The 23,507-nt window shown below is 45.1% G+C and overlaps 1 protein-coding gene across 4 annotated transcripts; it reads right to left on the reverse strand.

The window, feature by feature from the left end:
* Nucleotides 1-773: 773 nt before the first annotated feature.
* Nucleotides 774-23,316, reverse strand: LOC139046327 (nucleoporin NUP188-like). 4 transcript variants are annotated; one of them, XM_070518598.1, is made up of 9 exons: nucleotides 23,138-23,316; nucleotides 17,231-17,285; nucleotides 16,422-16,495; nucleotides 13,789-13,873; nucleotides 13,185-13,265; nucleotides 12,419-12,463; nucleotides 5,341-5,433; nucleotides 5,076-5,195; nucleotides 774-1,040 (listed from the first exon to the last, which is right to left on the reverse strand). In XM_070518598.1, exons 1-9 carry the CDS (start codon nucleotides 23,173-23,175, stop codon nucleotides 906-908), a joined length of 726 nt encoding a protein of 241 aa, XP_070374699.1. In that variant the 5' UTR covers nucleotides 23,176-23,316; the 3' UTR covers nucleotides 774-905. The 4 variants fall into 4 exon arrangements, with proteins under 4 accessions (XP_070374699.1, XP_070374700.1, XP_070374701.1 ...); XM_070518600.1 differs by lacking the exon at nucleotides 774-1,040 and adding an exon at nucleotides 3,809-4,377 and having other exon boundaries at nucleotides 23,138-23,315; XM_070518599.1 differs by lacking the exon at nucleotides 12,419-12,463.
* Nucleotides 23,317-23,507: the final 191 nt, after the last annotated feature.

The raw sequence follows: 23,507 nt of genomic DNA on the forward strand, positions 1-23,507 counted from the left end.
TTTCCTCCCCAAAGCCCCCTGGTACACAGTTGCACATTCTTCGCCGCGGGTCCCTCTAGCTGTGGCATGCGGGACGCCACCCCAGCGTGGCCCAATGAGCAGTGCCATGTCCGCGCCCAGGACCCGAACCAACGAAACACCGGGCCGCCTGCAGCGGAGCGCGCGAACTCAACCACCCGGCCACGGGGCCAGCCCCCTCCCCTCTTGGTTTTTAACTGCTCCCTCCCAGTTGGTTTCCAGACATAGCTCACACCTCACTGGCTACTTACCAGGTACCCAGAAGTTGTGTTCTAGGAGAATCCGGCAGACAGGACACCTGAGCCCAGGTGCTACCACTAACTGTGACCTCCAACCAATCTGTCCCTCTCTGGGCCTCAGGGGAGGATTAGAGTGTCCCTGGGCCACCCACATCAACCCCTGGGTGGGGTGGGATGCAGAGTGGGTCTGGGGGACATGCACATCAGACCCCGCTGAAGGGTTGTGCATTCCAAAGGTGGAAGAGGTCCTCTGAGAATTGTCAGGGCCCCTCCCACTTCTGATCCCCTGCAACTCTAGGTGCTGGGAGGATTATGGAAGCGATGTACAGATGAGTCTGCAGCTCAGAGGAGGGCAGAAGACAGGAGGATCTTAGAAAGAAGGGGCTGGAGAGCGGGGGCCTGGGCCTTCAGGATGAGGGAGAGAAGCGTGGTTCTTGTTTCCCACTTCCCCACCCCCAGCCCCAACATGTCTGCTGTCCACATTGGGAAAAGCACATGCACACCCACCCTTCTAGCCGGCCTTGCTTGGCAGCTGACAGGGCAATTCTGGCTTCAGCTTCCGAAAACTGGCCACCAGCCTTCCCTGAAATGACACTTTCTGAATGGCAAAGACACAGAGCGTCTTGAGAATGAGCAGGGGGACACAGCTCAGGCCTCAGGAGCTTTGGCCCCAGTCAAGTCGTGTCTTCTGGGCCAGTGCACTGCACTGGGAGTAGCTGCTTCATGCCGGCTTCCCGAGGGCCCAGGGCCGGGGGAGGGCTGAGCCCCACTGGGCTCTCGAGGCTGGAAGGAGAGGGTCAGAGGGGTTAAGCTGGGCGAGGAGGGCAGGCTGAAGACAGAACCACGGGAAATACAGCTGAGACTCAGCTCATGGGAGGCAGGGCGTGGCCAGCTGTCCTGGCCCCTTCTGAGGGGGTCCTCCAAAAAACACAGAGACACCAGCCATGTGCCACGAGTACAGGGAGGGCCTGTCGTGCTGGGCTAGCAACTGCCCTGGGAACCCCCAGTGAAGACTCGCGGTGGAGGCTCAGTGAGGCAGACTGGGGTCGAGTCCACGCCCGGGCCTTACTTTCCCCATCTGCAATTTCGGGATAACAGAAGTTCGTTTTGTAAGGAGGAAGATGAATTCTTACTGCTGACAAGGAGCTTGGCACAGAGCTGGGCACTCAGTGAGTGCGTACTCACCGTGCACCAAACGTTAGTGGGGCTGTTCTGGGTGGAATGTGAGGGTATTTTTCATTTGTTTTTTGAACTTCCCCAGGTTTTCAAACTGCGCTTGGAGTCAGAGAGACCACCCCTGTGGTTTAAGTGAAGTGGGGAGCAATGGAAGAAGGGGAGGGGCTGGGCTTTGTGTTCATTCATTCATTCTGCTCAGGCTCTGGGAAGCGGTGGGAGGCGTTTGCACATTGTTGTCGTTTCCAAAAACTAACCAGCTCCAGATGGAACAGTGCTGCTCCAGGCACTGGGCGGCCCCAAGGCTGGGTCCGGGCATGGGAGTTGGGGGAGAGAGAGGTAGCACCAGACAGGAGGGGAAGACCTCCACTCTGGAGACACAGGAGGGTCCAAGAGGGGGTCACAGTCCAGCTGCTCAGTCCTGAGGTCACCTGGAGGGGTCAGAGTCCCATGGAGGGAGGAAAGGCAGACTCCGGCCTGTTCCAGAGGAAGTGCCCATGCAGCAGCTAAGGCTTCACCGTAAGGCCAAGGTCAGAAGCGATGGCCTTTCTTCTTCCCCCAAAGACCCCTGTCCCAGGGCCCCTTAGTCAGTCCAGCACAAGCCTCTCTGGTCTGGGAGGAAGATATCCGTGACTGGGTACTGGGAGCCAGGCCCTCTGCTGAAAAGTCCACCCAAATGCAGAATCATCAGGAGTCAGCCTCAGAGCAATGCTGCATGGCTGCCAACACCATCCTCATGTTACCAATGAGGAAACTGAGGCCCCACATCAAATAAATGGCAGAGCTAGGATTAGAAGGCAGCCCTGTCCACCTCTCTGAGCCTCTGCCCTGGACCCCAGCACCTTTCCCAATGCCCCAAAGGGGCTGCGAGCAGCTCAGGCCCTCTCACGGTGACTCTCTGCCCCACCTCTGCAGAACCCTGGGACTGGCTGTTGGAATCACAAGGGACCTGTGAGGGCACAGAGTGGCAATGCCCATTCCAGACGGGATATGGAGGCCACGGGAGGTAAGGCACCTGCCCAGCTCCAGGCAGGGGATGACTGAGCTGGGACAAGGACTGCCTCCCTTTCCACTGCCCTCCCTTCCCTCCCCCAATCCAGCAAAGCTCACGAGGGCCCAAACCACAGGCCACTGGGCCTGCAGACAATGTGCTGACTGCAGGATCCTGGCCCGGGCCCACACGTGACTTGTAACAGACGCTCCGTCCAGCTGTCGTCCAGCAGCTGCCTCTAAGGAGCTTACAGTTGCACGGGGCAGGGAGAGGAGCAGAGCTAACTATCTTGTAGGTGCCCAACAAATGGTCACTCAACAAACTAGTGTACAGGGCCCACTGGGCCCCAGAGAGCTGAGGGAAGGGACCCCCACGAGATGGAGGCCTCCAGAGGTACTTTCTGTTATAGGTTTATTTGATATTTGAACTGAGTCTATACATTCAGACCCACATGTAACAGATTGCTTCATGGTTGTCAGAGGCCAGCGTGCATTATTTCTGAGGATTACATCCGCTGACATGACACAGAAAACACAAATGGACAGACAAATGGACATAATCGTTAAGACAAGAGACGCTAAAACGTGCCTTAGTGTCCAAGTGAGTGATCTAAGGTGGGGACCCTTCTAAGGTAGGAACCCTGGTGACTGATCTAAAGCGAGGTGGCTTCCCACCCCCAGGCCCTAAGGGGGCTGTATGCGCCGGGCGCCTGGGAGAGAAAATGGAACCCAAACCTGGGGAGCCTGCCCTCCCAGTGGTGACCTCCCGACCCACGACCCCAACTCCAACAATCTGTTCTCAGGGACCAAGTGGTAACAGGGCTGATGTAATCTCGGATCCTGGGCATGGGTTTAGAACCACTCATCAAGCCATGCTGAGGCGGTGACCCATGTAGCAGAGCCAGAAGGACCTACAACTAGAATATACAACTACATACCGGGGGGCTTTGGGGAGAAGAAGAAAAAAAAAAAGGAAATTAAAAACAAAAAGAAGATTGGCAACAGATGTTAGCTCAGCTCAATCTTCCTCATCAAAAAGACACAAACAATAAGGCAAGCCCATGGGTAAGTGGTTAAGTTCGCGCACTCTACTTCGGCAGCCCAGGGTTTTGCCAGTTGGGATCCTGGGCACAGGCCTAGCACCACTCATCAAGCCATACTGAGGTGGCGTCCCACATACCACAACTAGAAGCACCCACAGCAAAAATATACAACTACATAACGGGGGACTTTGGGGAAAAGGAGGAAAAATAAGATCTAAAAAAAAAAAAATTCCTAACAAAGAAACCTCCAAAAAACAAAGAAACAAAAAAAAACCACCTGTCATGTTTTCTTCTAGTACTTTCATAGTTGAATTTCTTTTTAATTTAAATCATTGATCTATCTGATTTTCTTTTGGTAGAAGGTATGAAACAGATACAGTTCAATTTTTCTCCAGATGGCTACCCAATGGTTCTAACAGCATTTATTGAATAATCCAACATTTCCGCACTGATCTGAAATGCCACCTTTAGTATACACTAATTCTCTATCAGTATTTGGGTCTATAGGTAGACTTCCTACTACGCTCTATTCGTCGATCTATTTATTCAAGTGCCAATACCATGCTTAAAATTACTGTAGTCTTATTATCTAATAAGGCTAATTTTCCTTCATTATTTTCCTTTTTCAAAAATTTCCTGGCTATTCTTATTTTTCACAAGAATTTTATTTTTAATTTTTTTTTTCCTTCTTCTCCCCAAAGTCCCCCAATACATAGTTGTGTATTCTAGTTGTGAGTCTGTCTAGTTGTGACATGTAGGACGTCACCTCAGCATGGCCTGATGAGCAGTGCCATGTCAAAGCCCAGGATCCAAACCGGCGAAACCCTGGGCCGCCCAAGCAGAGTGCAAGAACTTAACCACTCGGCTACCAAGCCAGCCCCATCAGGTGAACTTTAGAATCAGTCTGTCCAGTTCTAAAATAAAAGGCAAGACAAACACTTGTTAGTATTTTTTCTGGGACGGCACTAAGCTTACAAGTTAATATAGGAAGTACTAACACTTTCACAGAGCCGACTCTTTATTCAAAATGTAGCATGTCTTTCTATTTGGTTACAACTTCTTTGATACACCCTTGACAGCATTTTAAAGTCCCCTTCATTTAGATTTTCACTGTTGTAAGCTTATTCCTGAGGAATTTATGCTTTCGTTGATACTGTAAATGGGCTCTTCTACTAAATATTTTAAATAGCTACTGTCTGTGTTTTCGTTGGATTGTTTTAATAAACGTATTATTCTCAAAACAAAAAAGGTCATATTCCAAACTATAAATGTAGAGTGGTTTAAGATTTAAGATAAAATAATCAAACTAGTGTCACACACTTGATAACGATAATAAAGAAAATGAAATCTCGCTTTTAGACTTAACCATTTAACCTCTAACAGAATACTTTAGGTAACTGGAGAGACAAAGACAAGGGAAAATGTCCAAAAGTAAGTACCATTAGTTGAAGTCATCAACGTTTTGGTCCATATAACATGTTTAAACTTCTCTGAAGAACGATAATCTATAAGTGTTTTAAGTTGATAAATGAATAAATAATTTGCTTGGAGCTCAATGGGGAGGAGTATACAATCCTCCTAAGACTTATAGGAGGCCCCACTAACCACATACCATGAGGTTTCCATGTGTCTCCCACGTTGGTCCTTCAGTTTTATAAAGCTCTTCAAACTGCTGTCTGTATTTTGTAACTAGCTCCTTCTCCAATTTATCAACACAGTCTGCATACTCAACCTGAAAAGAAAATCCAAAGCAGAGCAACTTATGCCTATAGTAAAAGGTAAATATTCAAATGAAAACGAATATGAATAATATAAAATTATTAACAAGAGTTGAATTTTATAGGGTAAAGAGAACCAACATGACGAAATGGGCTTACCCTATAGGGGTGTCTTTCATCTTGGAAGTAAGTGAGAAGGTGTAAGACACAACGAAGGATACAGGTTCTTTCTTCATAGTAATAATCTGCAATCTGGGAAGAATCCAAAGATTCAAAATCAGTAACTCACCTTTGTAAAGAAGATATTCAATTTTAAATTTGCTTATAAAGAGATCACTTAAAAGTATGAATGGAGGGGCCAGTCCGCTGGCACAGCAGTTAATGCTCACATTCCACTTTGGCAGCCCAGGGTTCGCTGGTTCAGATCCCAGGTGTGGACATGGCACCACTTGGCAAGTCATGCTGTGGTAGGTGTCCCACATATAAAGTAGAGGAAGATGGGCACAGATGTTAGCTCAGGGCCAGTCTTCCTCAGCAAAATGAGGAGGATTGGCAGCAGATGTTAGCCCAGGGCTAATCTACCTCAAAAAAAAAAAAAAAGGGTATGAATGGAAATGGTCAGTTTCTATAAGCAATCACAGAAATGGAAGCATACTGTTAGCTCAAAAGAAAGCAAAAGACCTTCATGAACTAGTATACGAGTAAAGTCATGCAAGATAAAAGGAATTATTTATAACATGAGTAAGTTTTCTAGCATGATTTCTCAGAGCATTCAAGTAACACACAACGCTATAAACTGACAGGCCAAATACACAAAAGAAAATATAAAAATACCAGTGTTATATGTCCTAATTGTTTGTAACTAATGTACTTACTTCTCACTAAATACCAAATAGGAAACTACTTCAGAAGTCATGGTCAAATATCATTTTAAAATGAGATTCTAGGATTAGGACGTAAGCGTCATGCCAGAGTGAGCTTGCCTGGGATTCTCTCTCCTCCAAATTATAACCAAAAGGAGCAACCACATTCCAACAAAAATCCTAATAGCACAGAAATCGTCAGAGACCCACAGCAGCCAAACAATGGATGGCAGAGAGGCTGGAGCCCCCCTCAGAGGAGCTGGAAGGGGTAAGAGAGAACTTCGCTCCCTCCCCTAGAGACTGGATGGCTGCCGCAGGTGAGAGAAGGGGCAGGGGAGGGGCCGCACGTCCAGGGGATCATCCAGGACTCCCACAGACCCATGCAGCGGAAACTCTCTAACAGGAGAAAGCTTTCGCGTGGGGGAACCCCATCAAGCCAAGGCCCCAGGAAACCAGAGAGCGAAAGCTGAAAGCAGAGAGCGAGATCTGATGGGAATCCAGGTCTGCGCACAAGGAAGTGCCCCTCCTCCCCCAACCCACGCTGTGCACTGCCATCGCGGCTGAAGGTGGAGGGCTCAGAATGCGCTGCTCTCAACCCCCATCTAGTGGGAACAGGCAGTGACTGCAACTGAATAGTATTATGCGCAAAAACCGCTCCTCTACCATCCAGCAATTTATAAAAGCTCCAGACCAGAAGGAAAACAATAAAAACACAGAAGTATGTCCTGAGGACTTGAAAATAGGTAAACTAAATGACAATGAATTCAGAATAGCTATCATCAAAAAACTCAATGACGTAAAGGGAAATATAGAGAAACAAGTGAACGAGTTCTGGAGTTACTTCACAAAAGAGATTGAAACTATAAAGAAGAATCCATCAGAAATACTAGAGATGAAAAATACAATGGATCAGATAAAACACAATACGGATTCCCGGAATGCTCGTGTTGACACCACAGAGGAGCAAATTAGCATAATTGAAGATAGACAGGCTGAATGGCTCCAGACAGAGGAAGGAAGAGAACGAAGAGCAAAAAAAAACTGAAGAAAAACTCCGAGAAACAGCCGACTAAAGGAGAAAAAGCAACTTAAGAATCATTGGTATTCCTGAGGGTGTGGAAAAGGAAAATGGAGCAGAAAGCATGCTCAAAGAAACAATAGCAGAGAACTCCCCAAACCTAGGGATTGAGAGAGAAATGTGTGGAGGAAGCTTTCAGATCTCCTAGGTTTGTCAATGTAAAAAGACCCACTGCAAAGCATATAGTAGTAAAAATGGCAAAAATGAATGACAAAGAAAGAATCCTCAGGGCAGCAAGGCAGAAGAAAATAACCTACAAAGGAACCCCTATCAGACTTTCAGCAGATTTCTCTACAGAAACCTTACAAGCTAGGAGAGACTGGAATGACATATTCAAAACTTTAAAGGATAAAGATCTTCAGCCAAGAATACTCTGTCCAGCAAAAATATCCTTTAGATATGAGGGAGAAATTTAATCTTTTCCAGACAAACAAAAGCTAAGGGACTTTGTAGCCACAAGACCCGTCCCCCACCAAGAAATCCTCAAGAAGGCCCTCATACCTGAAAAAAGAAAAAAAGGGAGAAAGGGTCACAAAACACACAGTAGGGAGACAAACAGATAGAATCAGAACAGGATAGCAAATATGCAACTATAGCATTAGGATAAAGGGAAGGAAGTCACCAAAGCAAAGACAATCTTATCACTTTAACCACAAACTCACATCACAAGTTGGAATAAGAGATGAAAATAACAATTTAGGAGAGGAGGAGGAAAGGGACTGAATCAGTTTAGGCTAAGGAAGTAAGAGACCACCAGAAAATGGACTGTTATGCACGAGATTCTGAAACAAACTTCAAGGTAGCCACTAAACTAAAAAACAGAAGAGAGACACAAAACATAAATAAGGAAAAAGCTAAGAAACCCAGCATAAGAAACTGCAGAAGTCAATGGGTAGGCTAAAACACACAGGACGAGAAACAAAGGAAACGCAGGACAACTGGAAAACGAGCAACAGAATGACAGCATTAAGCCCTCATGCATGAATAATCACCTTCAATGTAAATGGATTGAACTCTCCAATAAAAAGACACAGAGTGGCAAGATGGATTAAAGAATAAGATCCAACAATTTGTTGCCTCCAGGAAACACACCTCAGCTCCAAGGACAAACACAGGCTCAGAGTGAAGGGGTGGAAGACAATACTCCAAACTAATAGCAAACAAAAGAAAGCAGGTGTTGCAGTACTTACATCAGACAAAACAGATTTCAAGATAAGGCAAGTAAAGAGAGACACAGAGGGCCAATATATAATGATCAAAGGGACACTTCATCAAGAAGAAATAATGCTTATAAATATCTATGCACCCAACACAGGAGCACCAAAGTTCATAAAGCAACTATTTACAAACCTAAAAGAAGATATGAAAAATAACACAACAATAGTAGGGGACCTCAACACCCCACTCACATCAATGGACAGATCATCCAGACAGAAAATCAACAAGGAAACAGTGGAGCTGAACGAAAAGCTAAAACAGTTGGGCTTAATAGACATATATAGAACACTTCTTCCAAAAACAGCAGAATACACATTCTTCTCAACTAGGCATGGAAGATTCTCAAGGATAGACCATAGGTTGGGAAACAAGGCAAGCCTCTACAAATAAAAAAAAATCGAAATAATAACAAGCATCTTCTCCGATCATAATGCTATAAAGCTAGAAATTAATTACAAGAAAAAGCTGAGAAAGGCACAAAGATGTGAAGACTAAATATGCTATTGAACAAGCAATGGATCACTGAAGAAATTAAAGAAGAAATCAAAAAATACCTGGAGACAAATGAAAATGATAACATGCCATACCAACTCATATGGGATACAGCAAAAGCTGTATTAAGAGGGAAATTCATCAGAATATAGGCACATCTTAACAAACAAGAAAAATCCCAAATAAGCAATCTTAAACTACACCTAACTGAATTAGAGAAAGAAGAACAAACAAAGCCCAAAGTCAGGAGAAGGAGAGAAATAATAAAAATCAGAGCAGAAATAAATGCTATTGAAACAAAAAAGGCAGTGGAAAGGATTAATGAAAGAAAGAACTGGTTCTTTGGGAAGATAAATAAGATTGACAAACCCCTAGCCAGACTTACAAAGAAAAAAAGAGAGAAAGCTCAAATAAACAAAATCAGAAATGAAAGAGGAGAAATAACAACAGACTCCAAAGAAATACAACGGATTATAAGAGAATACTATGAAAAACTATATGCCAACAAAATGGATAACCTAGAGAAAATGGATAAATTCTTGGACTCCTACAATCTCCCAAAGCTTAGTCAAGAAGAAGCAGACAATTTGAACAGACCAATCACAAAGAAAGAGATTGAAACAGCAATCAAAAGCATCCCAAAGAATAAAACCCCAGGACCAGGTGGCTTTCCTAGGGAATTCTACCAAACTTTCAGAGAGGATTTAATACCTATCCTTTTCAAGCTATTTCAAAAAATGAGGGAGGATGGAACACTTCCTAACACATTCTACGAGGCCAACACCACACTGATACCAAAGCCTGACAAGGACAGCACGAAAAAGGAGAACTACAGGCCAATATCACTGATGAACATAGATGCAAAAATTCTCAACAAAATTTTGGCAACCCAAATTCAGCAATTCATCAAAAGGATCATACACCATGATCAAGTGGGATTCATACCAGGGACACAGGGATGGTTCAACATCCACAAATCAATCAACGTGATATACCACATCAACAAATTGAGGAATAAAAACCACAGGACCATCTCAATAGATGCAGAGAAAGCATTTGACAAGATCCAACAGCCATTTATGATAAAAACTCTGAACAAAATGGGGATAGAAGGGACCTACCTCAACATAATAAAGGCCATATATGACAAACCCACAGCCCACACCATACTTAATGGGCAAAAACTGAGCGCCATCCCCTGAAAACAAGAACGAGACAAGGATGCCCTCATCACCACTCTGATTTACCATAGTACTGGAGGTTGTGGCCAGAGCAATTAGGCAAGAAAAAGGAATAAAAGGAATCCAAATAGGGAGGGAAGAAGCGAAATTCTTGCTGTTTGCAGATGACATGATCTTATATATAGAAAACCCCAAAGAATCCATTGGAAAACTTTTAGAAGTAATCAACAACTACAGCAAAGTTTAAGGGTATAAAATCAATTTACATAAATCAGTAGCATTTCTATACTCTAATAACAAATGAACAGAAAAAGAACTCAAGAACACAATACCATTCACAATCGCAACAAAAAGAATAAAATACCTTGGGGTGAATTTAACTAAGGAAGTGAAAGACCTATACAACAAAAACTACAAGGCTTTTCTGAAAGAAACAGATGATGACATAAAGACATGGAAAGACATTCCATGTACATGGATTGGAAGAATAAACATAGTTAAAATGCCCATTCTGCCTAAAGCAATCTACAGATTCAATGCAATCCCAATCAGAATCCCAATGACATTCTTTATAGAAATAGAACAAAGAATCCTAAAATTCATATGGGGCAATGAAAGACTCCAAATTGCTAAAGCAATCCTGAGAAAAAAGAACAAAGCTGGGGGCATCACAATCCCTGATTTCAAAACATACTACAAAGCTACAGTAATCAAAACAGCATGGTACTGGTACAAAAACAGGTGCACAGATCAATGGAACAGAATTGAAAGCCCAGAAATAAAACCACACATCTATGGACAGCTAATCTTCGACACAGGAGCTGAGGGCATATAATGGAGAAAAGAAAGTCTTTTCAACAAATGGTGCTGGGAAAACTGGAAAGCCACATATAAAAGAATGAAAATTGACCATTCTTTTTCACCATTCACCAAAATAAACTCAAAATGGATCAAAGACCTAAAGGTAAGACCTGAAACCATAAGGCTTCTAGAAGAAAATGTAGGCAGTACACTCTTTGACATCAGTTGTAAAAGGATCGTTTTGGACACTATGTCTTCTCAGAGAAGGGAAACAATAGAAAGAATAAACAAATGGGACTTCATCAGACTAAAGAGCTTCTTTAAAGCAAGGGAAAACAGGATTGAAATAAAAAAACAACCCACTAACTGGGAAAAAATATTTGCAAGTCATACATCCAACAAAGGGTTAATATCCATAATATATAAAGAACTCACACAACTCAACAACAAAAAATCAAACAACCCCATCAAAAAATGAGCAGGAGACATGAACAGACATTTCTCCAAAGAAGATATACGGATGGCCAATAGGCACATGAAAAGATGTTCATCACTGCTGCTCATCAGAGAAATGCAAATCAAAACTACACTAAGATATCACCTTACACCCATTAGAATGACAAAAATAACCAAAACAAATAGTAACAAATGTTGGAGAGGTTGTGGAGAAAAACGAACCCTCATACACTGCTGGTGGGAATGCAAACTGGTGCAGCCACTATGGAAAACAGTATGGAGATTCCTCAAAAAATTAAAAATAGAACTACCACACAATCCAGCTATCCCACTACTGGGTATCTATCCAAAGAACTTGAAGTCAGCAATTCCAAAAGTCCCATGCGCCCCAATGTTCATTGCAGCATTATTTACGATAGCCAAGACGTGGAAGCAACCTAAGTGCCCATCAACTGATGTTTGGATAAAGAAGATATATACATACAATGGAATACTACTCAGCCGTAAAAATAGAACAAAATCGTCCCAGTTGCAACAACATGGATGGACCTTGAGGGAATTATGTTAAGTGAAATAAGCCAGATAGAGGAAGACAATGTCTGTATGACTCCACTCATATGAGGAATTTAAAAATGTAGACAAAGAGAACAGATTAGCAGCCACCAGGGGAAAGGTGGGGGGCGGAGCACAAAGGGTGAAGGGGTGCACCTACAAGACAACTGACAGACAATAATGTACAACTGAAATTTCACAAGATTGTAACCTATCATTAACTCATAAAAATTAAAAAATAATAAAATAAAATAAAATGAGATTCTACGTGAAAAGCTTGCTTTGGGAGGCTGGGAGGGAGAATATAAAGGAATAAAGAAATACAAATTAATCCTGTTGCACTTACACCTAGAGAAGAAATATCCATCAACCAGTTCTCACCCCCAGGGGCTGAAGAATCTCCTTTGGAAAAAGCCCTCAGCTGGGTCCAGGGGATAAGAGAGCCTCCTTTCACAAATGAGTTAATAAACTTCTCCATTAAGACCTCAATGCTCACCTAACACAAGAGGCAAAGGCCAGCAATACTCGGGAGAACAAGGTCAAGAAGCCATTACCCAATTCTACACCAAAGAATGGAAAGGGTGACTACTACTGACCTTCAGGATTAGGGCCTGGCTCTGCCTCTCGTCTTGCAGTACTGACTAAAGGAAAAAAGAACAGTCAAGAAGCCATCTTATAAGCAAAACTCAATTAACAAAGAAAAAGGTAAACACCCTCACCTCACCCTTCAAGATTATAAACGCCCACTCATTTCTGGAAAGTTTTTACCTAAGCACATCCAAGTCTGTGCTCAATTCTCGGCCCCCTACTCTGGGCTCCATTTCCTCATATGTAACATGAGGGGCTGAAAAGGCCAGATGTCGTCTCGGGTCCTTTTCAGCTCTGATACCCTGAGATTCTATAATTAACATGTCAATCTTTGACCTCTCCACCCCTCCAAGTCTGAGGCCAGAACTCAGCTTAAGTATGTGTTTTGTTTCTTTGATTTTGGGGTTTTTTTTAAAGATTTTATTTTTCCTTCTTCTCTCCAAAGCCCCCCAGTACATAGCTGTATATTTTACTTTTGAGTCCTTCTAGTTGTGGCATGTGGGATGCCGCCTCAGCATGGCTTGATGAGCAGTGCTATGCCCAGGACCCAAACGAGTGAAACCCCGGGCCACCGAAGCAGAGCGAGCAAACTCAACCACTCGGCCACGGGGGCCAGCCCCTTAAGTATGTTTTTTTAAGCCTTTAGTCTTTTCTGAGAAGGACCATATCTCATCACCTACCCCTGCTGCAAAGAACTGATACCAAAACCCTACGTTATCTCAAACCAACAAGGAAAAGGATAAAAGTAGAAGGGAGCTGCACATAACAACAAACCTTCAGTGAGCCCCGGGTACCTCTGTAATCCTCTTGAAGGTAACACTGGAGTAACTGTACACTCTGTTCTTCATCAAGACCCTGAAATACAGAGGTTCTAAGTGAGGAAACCACATACCATGAGAGCATTCTAAAGGTTTGTCCTCTGGAATGGACACAGAACCTGAATCAACAAAAACCCTTTCAAAAGATTCCATACAACATAACAATTTTAACCCAAATGGGAGAAAAAAGGAGGCAGTCACTGACATGTAATTTACAGGTCAGAAACAACCGTGCTGATTCACCAAGAACAGTACTATAGAGGTGCGATCTGAGTTTCCAAAATGAAAAGAAAACAGCTACATATTTAAATACAATCTAGCCAATTTAAAGACCACCACATGTGCTGAAGAAAACTCTGTGATATGGAGTAACCAGGTCAGGCAACTTGATCTGTGGCTTTTAAAAAGAAGAGTTGCAACTTGGGTATTTTGAAACACAGTATGCTCAATCTCATCTCCAAAACTGAAATAAAAGGAATTTTCACCAAAATCGCTAACGATATAACCACTCTCATCCACACTGCAGGTAATAAACTGAGCCGGTGCTCATTTTTACTCACCAAGAACTTGCTGATTCTTAAACCCAGTTCCTTCAGAGGTGAAGCTACATCTTTATTAGCTTTCACTTTTTCAGCGGAATTCGGACTACGAAAAAAAACAATGAATCATTTCCTCTTTCTCAATGACCCTCTAGGGTTTAAAATAAAAGCACTTAAAGATACTTTTACTACATACCTTTTTCTGCCTTTTAGATGCCTACAAAATACACACACACATACACACACACACACAAGTTCATCCTTACAGACTTCATAACAAAGAACTATTTATGCCCAAGTAATAATTATAGTATACGTCTGTTACAAACTATAGTTTTAATGATATTATTTGTAAATATATTACATTACAGTAATTAATTTTGATGCTTAAAAGTATCCTGAAAGGTAAGTATTATGATCTCCATTTTACAAATGGAATTACCAACACTGAGAAAGATAAATAACTTACCAAAAATCCCACAGCTAACACAAAGTGGAGGTGACATTTAAAACCAGGTCCGTTAGTATACATACATATATTACCCAGCTCCGTCCACTGAGAAAGCCCAGGAGCTACGACACCCCCGTAGCAGCAAGCACACTCAGCACCCAAATCTTGGTTTCTAATATTATACTCTAATAAAAGGTACCAGGACTCCTTGGAGAAATAGCTGATTCTAGAGCTACGTGGGGAAAACAGTGGATGAGCCTGGAGCATCTGGTAATGTCAGAAAGTAAGGGAAAACTCAGAAAACAAAAGGATGGGGGCATGTCAAAATGACACAGAAGCCAACCTAAAAGAACTCCCAATGGCCAAAGTTGGAACAAGGTATAAACGAAGCGTAAAATAAAGATAAATGAGTCCATAGTGACATAAATGAATGAGTGAATAAACAAATGGGGAGAAGGGGAAATCTGTAAAGAAGTCCAAATAATATACATAGATGCTACCCCCTTCAGGAGGTGGAGCTGAATTCCACCACACCTCCACACTGAGAGTGGGCTACACTCGGTGACTCACTGCCAAACAACAGAAGAGGGAAAGGGGGAAAAGGGACTTTACAGAGGAGAAGCTGAGCACATGCTACCCCACCCGAGTGAGCAAGGTTAACATCGCCAGTGACTCCATGGACAACATGCATCCTCTCATGATGTGACAAGAATGCTACTTCACCTCTGTGTATTCTTCCCCAAACCCCACAACCCCAATCTAGTAATGAGAAAAACAGAAGACAAATCCAAATTCAGGGCCTTCTACAAAACAGTTGACCAGTCCTCCTCAAAACTGTTTGAGGTCATGAAAACAAGGAAAGACTGAGATACTGTCACAGCTATGCTAAGGAGACATGACAACTAAATGCAATTTGGTACCCTGGATTGTATCCTGGAAAGAAAGAGGACGTTAAAAAAAAAAGAAAAGAAAGAAAGGTTAGATTCAAATAAAGCCTGCAGTCAAAAAAACAAAAAAATGAAAAAATCATTTCTGTCAGACTTCAAATCCCATGCTACCACAAACAGAACTTTTCTCTTTCAAAAAGGAAACTAACGCCACAAACGTCCATTTTGTGAACTAAAGCATGTTGTTCTTGTTGCATTTTTTTTACAGAGACTCACATTTCACAGAAAATCCCCAACACAAAGGCTAGCATAAGGTTAAACAATAAGTTCTGAAAGGGCAACACAGAATGATGATGAAGAACACAGACACTGGAGTAAGACTGCCAGGTTCAAATCTACCACTTACTACTGTGTGACCTTGGGCAAGTTACTTAACCTGTTTGTGCCTCAGTTTCCCCATCTGTAAAATGGAAACAATAATAAAAGTACCTAAATGTGATAAGATACTGATTATCCTTTTTAAAAGTCCATATATTTTAGATACAGAGTAAAGCATTTACAGATAAAATAATATGACGTCTGGGAGTTACTTCAGAACAATTATGGGGGAAGGGGTGACAGGATGAAAAATGAAAGATCCTCACTAACCTAAGAGAATGAAGATGGAAGGTGAAGACGTAACAAAATCAACCAATGCTCAGAAGTAGAAGGGAAATGAGGGTGGCTTGGGAACTATGATCCATAACAGAATGAGATCTGGACTAGGAATTAACAAGAGTCTACTCCGACAAGGTGCATTCTCTTTTGTAACCACTTTATATTTTACCATTGTTGTTTCCAACTGCTCAGTAAAAGAAAATCTATATATTTGAACAAAGAATAAAAATAGTACGTAACTCAAAGGGCTGACGTGAGGATTAAATAACTTATGCTAAGTCTATGCTTAGGAAAGTAACTGGCACATAGTAAACACTATATAAACATCAGCTGCTATTATCATCGTTCACTGCTACATCCCAGAATGTGGTGCTGACAGTGCCTCACACAAACTTGATGGACCAAAATAAATATTAAGAATAGTGACTCAATATTTAATAAGTCCTCATGCCCAGACACTTGGGCTACATAATTGGATTCAACAATACCGTATTTCTAGAAGGAATTTCCCCTCCTTTCAACAGACAGAAACACGTGCCTTACTCTTGTCCCTGGTAACCAAACTGCGTTCTCTCAGCAATCTCCTAACATGAGGATGGGTCCATCCACGCCGGATCCTCAGGGGAATCACTCTAACCACACGCACAGAAGAGCCATACCTGGGAGGTTTGTAGTAAGAAAGCCCCTCTAACAGCCGCTGCCAATGTTTACTCAGTTCTGCCTCAATCTGATTCTGGAAAAGAGTAAGGAAATTATAAAAATGCAATTTGAATCATACTCCAGGATCACACTGAGGGTAACATATTCCTTTGAGTCTGTTTAATATGCCTTTTCCCCCACAGTTGAAATCATTTTGAATACAGAATTCTGCACCCTCCTTCTGTTTGTTTAACACTCTAACAAAATGATTTAACCTTCTTATGAAAATCTTGATAAACATCCTTTCTAGTAGTTGCATAATATTTTACCAAGTGGATAGATCATAATTTATTTATCATCCCTCTAATGTTAGAAACACTTAAGCTGACAGTAATTCTTTATTAACATAAATAACGCTATGGTAAAGAGCTCTGTGCACAAAACGTTTTCAAGATTCAGTTTTTTTAAATAAATTCCGAGGGGCTGGCCCTGTGGCCCAGTGGTTAAGTTCGTGCCCTCCGCTGCAGGCGGCCCAGTGTTTCATTGGTTCAAATCCTGGGCGCGGACATGGCACTGCTCATCAAACCACGCTGAGGCAGCGTCCCCCATGCCACAACTAGAAGGACCCACAACAAAGAATATACAGCGAGGCTCGGGCTCTAAGACACACCGCATTTCAGCAGAGAGAAAAAGGGAATGCATGTTTACAAAGTTTTAGGAATAAGAAAATGTGTTTACTTCCTAGGTCAAAGAGAAGGCAGGGTTTTTCCCTAATATAAGCTACACAAACAAAGAACGATAGAATCCACTCAAGAACACCACCACTTACCAGTTCTCTCAGAGCCGACCTTCCAAGCAGAATTGTCCACAGTTCTCTACTGCTCCTGAAAATTACAGAAAGCAGTGGTGATTTTGCTCTTTTAGATTGTACAAACTTGACTAAGCTGTCTCACAGCTATTTTGTCTTCTCTGAAAGCAAGAAACTCAATGTGCAAAACAAATTGTTAAAATTTTGGACGGTATTCCTGTTTTACTGTTCTTGGAAGTTTGATGTTCAAAATAAACATTAAGTGGGGCTGGCCCCGTGGCCGAGTGGTCAAGTTCGCACGCTCCGCTGCAGGGAGCCCAGTGTTTCGATGGTTCGAACCCTGGGCGCAGACATGGCACTGCTCATCAAACCACGCTGAGGCAGCATCCCACATGCCACAACTAGAAGGACCCACGACGAAGAATATACAACTATGGACCAAGGGGCTTTGGGGAGAAAAAGGAAAAAATAAAATCTTTAAAACAATAAATAAAAAATAAACATTAAGAAACTAAAATGTGGGGCTGGCCCTGGGGCCGAGTGGTTCAGTTCTCGTGCTCCGCTGCAGGCGGCCCAGTGTTTCGTTGGTTCGAATCCTGGGCGCGGACACGGCACTGCTCATCAAACCAAGCTGAGGTAGCGCCCCACATGCCACAACTAGAAGGACCCACAACTAAAAATACACAACTATGTACCACGGGGCTTTGGGGAGAAAAAGAAAAAATAAAACCTTAAAAAAAAAAACACGCTAAAATATAAGATTTTAACCTAAACCAAGCAGATATTGTGCTACAAATGAGGATGGCCACCATATTTCAACACATTTAAGATGCCATTAATTGCAGGACACATGATTATCTACATTCTACAAGTCATCAACAAGAAAACATATTCCAATTTCACAGGTATTTAAAGTGTGAAAAAATGTGTACTTTAGAATTAATGAAACACACTAAGAAATTACAGTACGTTTTCTATGCTAAGAAGATGCTTCAATTTAGTATTTCAATCTCCTTCCTTATTAAAATGTAGTGACCGATAAGGAAGAACAATCTAGAAAAGGACTTTGTATATTTCAGGACCCCCATCACCTCCAGAAAATTTTGTAACTTCATGCTATAATTCACTTTCTCAACCAAGTAGAGTGGAACAGTGATCAATGGTACTATGTTCATTAATTTATGAATGAATTCCCACTAGGTGTCACACGCATCGCTACACACATAGGATAAAGAAACACACAGCAGATACAGTCCCTGCCCCCAGTGAGCTCTTCAGATATCCTGCCCACCATGGGCTTACCCCAATTCCTTCCTTCATCCCAAATCCATGCAATTAGAATTTCAGGAAACATACTTTGGGTTTTTTTAAAGACTAGAATTAAATTTGAAAACGTAACCATTAAGAAATTCTCTCAGGAAAGGGGTATAAAGCCTAGGGAGGGCTGGCCCAGTGGCACAGTCGTTTAAGTCCGCCCATTCTGCTTTGGCGGCCCAGGGTTCGCAGGTTTGGATCCTGGACAAGGACCTACACATCACTCGGCAACCAGGGCTGTGGCAGCATCCCACATATAAAATAGAGCAAGAATGGCACACAGGGACAGTCTTCGTCAAGCAAAAAAGAGGAAGACTAGCAACAGATGTTAGCTCAGAGCCAATCTTCCTCACCAAAACAAACAAACAAAATTATGGGGATTATATTTTGTGAGAACCTAAATCAGCCCTAGAATAGTAACCGGAAATAATTAACACTGCTGAGAAAGCTTATCTGCAGAGAAAAGACAAAAACATCCTCATAAAATGGACTAAACATTTAACAAAAAGAATGCAACCTGTATTAACTATGAGAATCAACTGAAAATGTTTTCCCCATTAAGACTGTGACACAAAGCACTAGCTCAATCTATTTCTATTTAAAATTGTCTCTCAGTACCTTCCCATCAAAACAGTTAAACACACCTAAAAATTATAAATCTCTTTCCTAGGGGTTAAGGCTTTTAAGAGAAAAAGAAAATCAGTGTGGAATCCCTAATCGTTTTCCTGATAACAAGAAAGCATTCACTATTGAATGCCAACTTAACCACTATGCCACTGGCCAGCCCCTAAATCACTCTTTCTTGATCATCCATCTTCCAATTTCAAACAGCCTGGGCATCTATGACCTTTAATTTATCTGCATTTGCTTTCAGAACTCAGGTCTATAACAAGCTAGGTAGCAGTGAGTCGCAGAAGAGACTAAGAAGACCAATACAGTCAAGAATTCCTTGTTTTCTCAAATTCAAGCTCTGGGTATTTCTTACACCAAAATCTGTATAGTTTTTGGAAAAAGTACACTGTCTTAAGCCAGCCCTGATGGCCTAGTGGTTAAAGCTCGGTGACATCCCCGAGTTTGTTTCCCAGTCTCACAACCACACCACCCGCCTGTCAGCAGCCTCACGGTGCCAGCAGCTCACACAGAAGAACTAGAAGGACTTACAACTAGGATATACAACCATGCCCTGCTGCTTTGCGGGGAAAAGATACAATGTCCCTAAGGAGGGTTTCTCAAACATGTAGTTGGTCCTTAGACCACAAAGAGCAAAATCACCTGGGAACAACACAGCAACACTTCAGAATCCTCCTCACCACCTACAGCTACTCTTTCTCAGAGGCTGAGCATGGGAAATCTACACTTTAAAACCAGTACCCAAATGCATCCCTCAATTCCCACTGCTCTAGGGCATCAGTTTGCCTCAGAGGAGCAGGTTAAAGGCCTGGTCAGTAAAGAGCCTCTCTGCCTTTTCCGCTGGACACATTAGCTCTTTTTGGGAGAGGGGATGGGAGGATTCTCCTACCAAACATGATTGGAGATCATGCCCGAAAGCAACTTTTATACGTTAGAAATACAGCTGTTCCTCTAGCAATTAAAACTCTCATTGGCAAAGCCACGTCATGTTATGGTCTTCTTGTCATAAGGTATCAGGAACAATCTTTGCTGAAGGTGAGTTCTTGATAACAAGAACAGCCAACATTTCTTGAGCAGTTACCTGTCAGGCACTGTCCTAAGTGAGTATTTAACACTTGGTCTTACTGAATATTGACAACTTCCTTTATGAGGCGGATACTCTTACTGTTCCCACTATCTGAGCAGGAAACTCAGGTTTAAGAGTGGTTAAGGAACTAGCCTGAGATCACAAAGTTAATCTATACTGGAGCCAGGGCTTGAACCGAGGCCTACATGACTCCCGAGTTTAATCAGGGCATTACACGGCCTCAAGCTGCACCCAAGAATTCACCCTGCAAGCAAGCAAACACTGAAGCGAAGCGTTCCTGTCTACACTGGCAGACCATACCTTAACACGCTGGATGGAACATAGGAGAGGCTCAAAAAGACGTGCGATGAACAAGCATCAAAGGAGAACACCACGAGGCCCTTTCACACTTGTACTCTAATTGGAACAGAAAAATTACGGAAAACAAATACTATATACAGAAGTGCCAAGAGAAAGACGAATAAAGGAGAAAATGGTCGTTCATCAGGAAGGGAATCATTGTGGAAATGAGTGTTACTGCTTCCTCAATTCCTACACATTTATGATCTAAGAATGATGGGGACACAAATAAATCAAAGACCTTCATGATGCTCAGAAGCTTAGTGTTGGGAATGACAAAGGACATTAAACACACATCACACAATCAGCAAAAAAGTAGAAAGTAGCAAACAGCAGGATGCTAACAATCGGACGCTACAAAGGAATATAACCATATGACATAGAAAAGAGTCAGCGAAGAGAGAGCTCACTGGGAACCGACCCAGGGATCAAGGAGAGACTTCACCTCAAATGCAGACCTGAAGGTTTCAACAGGTGATTCTCAAGACACAACACACACGACCGGAACTGTGCTCTGCAATCCAAAGCCTCAGGGTAACACCTCTACCTGTATTTTAAGGAACAAACGAAGTGCTACGTTGTCTCTCGCTCATCTGCACAATGAATAAATCCGAGCTAAGTATTTAGGGGAGAAACTGAGGCACAGAAATTAAACGACGTGCCTCAAAGGTAAAGTTAAAAAACTTATTGACTTCCAGTCCAATGTTCTAGAAGACACCAGGAACTCCATTCCTGAAAGAGCCAGGGTCAACGGAACCTGGAAGTTACCTTCCTTAGAGACCCACGCGGCTGGAAACCTTTGGGCGGAAGCTCCCAGGGGGCTGGGAGTACCAGTCTCTACAACACAGTCCTTTCGGTGGAAAGCTGAGACACAGCCAGCCCACTCTGAGATGGCTCTCTCGAGGAACAGAGTCATAGCCCACATGGACACATAGCTAGAAGTGGAGGCCGCCTCTTCCGCGTGTACTGAGATTCACGCTTAGCAGCAAGCTTTTCAAACCACAGCTGTTTTTTCAACTCACACACCACTCAGACTTCTACAGACACACTAAGTGAAGACCGTAGGAGAGACGCAAAAATGCCAATATTCAACTGACTTTCCCCAAACCCTGAGTGACTGATGTCAGGATATTACTGCATTTTCACAGTGACTTCCCTCCATGCTCAGCACTGCTCTCAAAAGGGTTCACATCTGCAGAAACAGGCTCCAGGGGGCAGCTGGCCTGTCTGAGGTCACCTGCGAGTCAGCAGCCCAGGAATGGAATCTGAGCTTTCTCTAGTGCAGACCGCCAGGCATTTCGCAGAAGGCTGCTGCCCAGCACGATCCCAGTCGTCGCGACGGGCCCTCCAGCTCACAAAGGGTCACTCTCGGGACACGGGCTAGGAGCGGGGCGGCGCCTGGAAAACCCCCTTCGGGTCCGAGTCGGGTAGGGTCCCCAGGACCAGCCGAGCACCTTGCAGGCAAACCAGCGCCCGCGCGCCGGCCTCGCGCTGTCCTCGCGGAGCGCGCCTCCCCCCGCCCAGCTGAGCTCGCCCCCGGCGCCGCGCCGACTGCCACCGGCGCCTGCGGCAGGCCGGCCAGCAAGCGCGGGGCTGCCCGAAGCGAGGCTGCCGTGGAGCAGCGGCGGAGGACGCGGAGCGGGGGCCCGGACGCCACGGCCTCGCGCGAGCGCCGGGGAGGGCGGCGCCATCAGCGGGGCCCGGCGCTTCTATTGACCGAGCGCCTCTCACGCGCGCTCGCGGGCTGGGGACACAGCGGCGACCGGACAGAACTCGGGGCAGCGCCGCGAGCCAGGGAGCAGGAAGCGGCAGGGGCGTCCGCGAACTCGGGAGGGCGGGCGGCGGGGAGAGTGGGGACAGCGCCGCGACGGGGAAACCGGAGCCGCGGGGATCCGGCCGGAGCTGCGGGCTAGGCCGCGAGGCGTCTGTCACCAGCGGGGCGCGCGGCGTCGGGCAACGAGGAGGCGACGCGCCGCTGGGTAAGCACCGGCTCCCCTCCGTCGACGGCAGCTCCTCGCCCCGAGCCCGGGACGGCGCCTGGCTCTCTGGGGGCCGCGGGCAGGTCGGTGGACCACTCCGCGCACGGGAGGACGAGCAGAAGGATGGAGGGAAGGCTGCGAGCACGGAGGGCAGGGCCGCCCGGGGGCGGCGACACGCGGACTCCGGCCGGAGCACATGGGCACCGGGTAGCCGCCAGGGAAGCGGGGGGCGGCGGCGGTCCGGGCTGAGGCTGTCGCGGCGACAGCGAAGCGCCTCGTCCTGCCTCGAGGGAGCGTCACGCCGCACGAGTAGGCGCGGGGGCCGCCGAGGGACGCGCCGCTGGGGACGAGGGCAGGGAAAGAGCGGGTGAAGAGACGGAGGCCGGCGCCGAGCAGAGGGCCCAGGCACCGGCCCCTCTCCGAGAAGGCGCCTCAGATCCCCGCGCGTGGGCACCGTTTGGACGTAACCGCCTCCCGTGTCGGCGCCCGTCCAGCTAGCCTGGGTCCGCCCCGTTGCCGCAACCCCATCTCGCCCTTCTCCCGCCCCGCCTCCGCTAGGCTATGCTCCGTGCCTCACACCCGTCCCGCTGACTCTGGCAGCTCTGCACCTCACACATCGCCCTCTGGCGGCCGCCGCCATCTTCGCGCGCGCGCACGCGCGGCACCGCCCCAGCCCCGCCCCGAGACGCCGCGCCCACGTGACCCGACCATCCCTGCGAGCGCGTGGGCGGGCCCTTCGGTCACGGGACGGTGGGGCAGGGCGGAGCCAAGATGGCGATGCCCAGGTAGCAGAGTATCCTACGGCGAGGGCGGCCGAGTGTGTGAAGAAGGCGGCCGAGTGGCGACGTGCATTGCGTAGATGAGAGACGGTGGCGGTGAGCGGGCACCAGCTCCCAGGCCGAAAAGATCGGCCTACAGTGGAGCTTCCCTCCCGCTGCCGGAGAACGGG

The sequence above is a fragment of the Equus asinus genome, chromosome 10 (assembly GCF_041296235.1).
Source record: "Equus asinus isolate D_3611 breed Donkey chromosome 10, EquAss-T2T_v2, whole genome shotgun sequence".
Lineage (NCBI taxonomy): Eukaryota > Metazoa > Chordata > Mammalia > Perissodactyla > Equidae > Equus > Equus asinus.

Excerpts from the sequence above, each read along its gene's own strand:
- LOC139046327 (XM_070518598.1), bottom strand. The coding sequence starts at position 23,175 with ATGTGTGAGGTGCAGAGCTGCCAGAGTCAGCGGGACGG. Across the intron at positions 16,496-17,230 it reads GGTCGGCTCTGAGAGAACTG|AATCAGATTGAGGCAGAACT; the intron begins GTAAGTGGTGGT and ends ACTCTTTTCCAG. Across the intron at positions 13,266-13,788 it reads TAAGAATCAGCAAGTTCTTG|GGTCTTGATGAAGAACAGAG; the intron begins GTGAGTAAAAAT and ends TCTGTATTTCAG.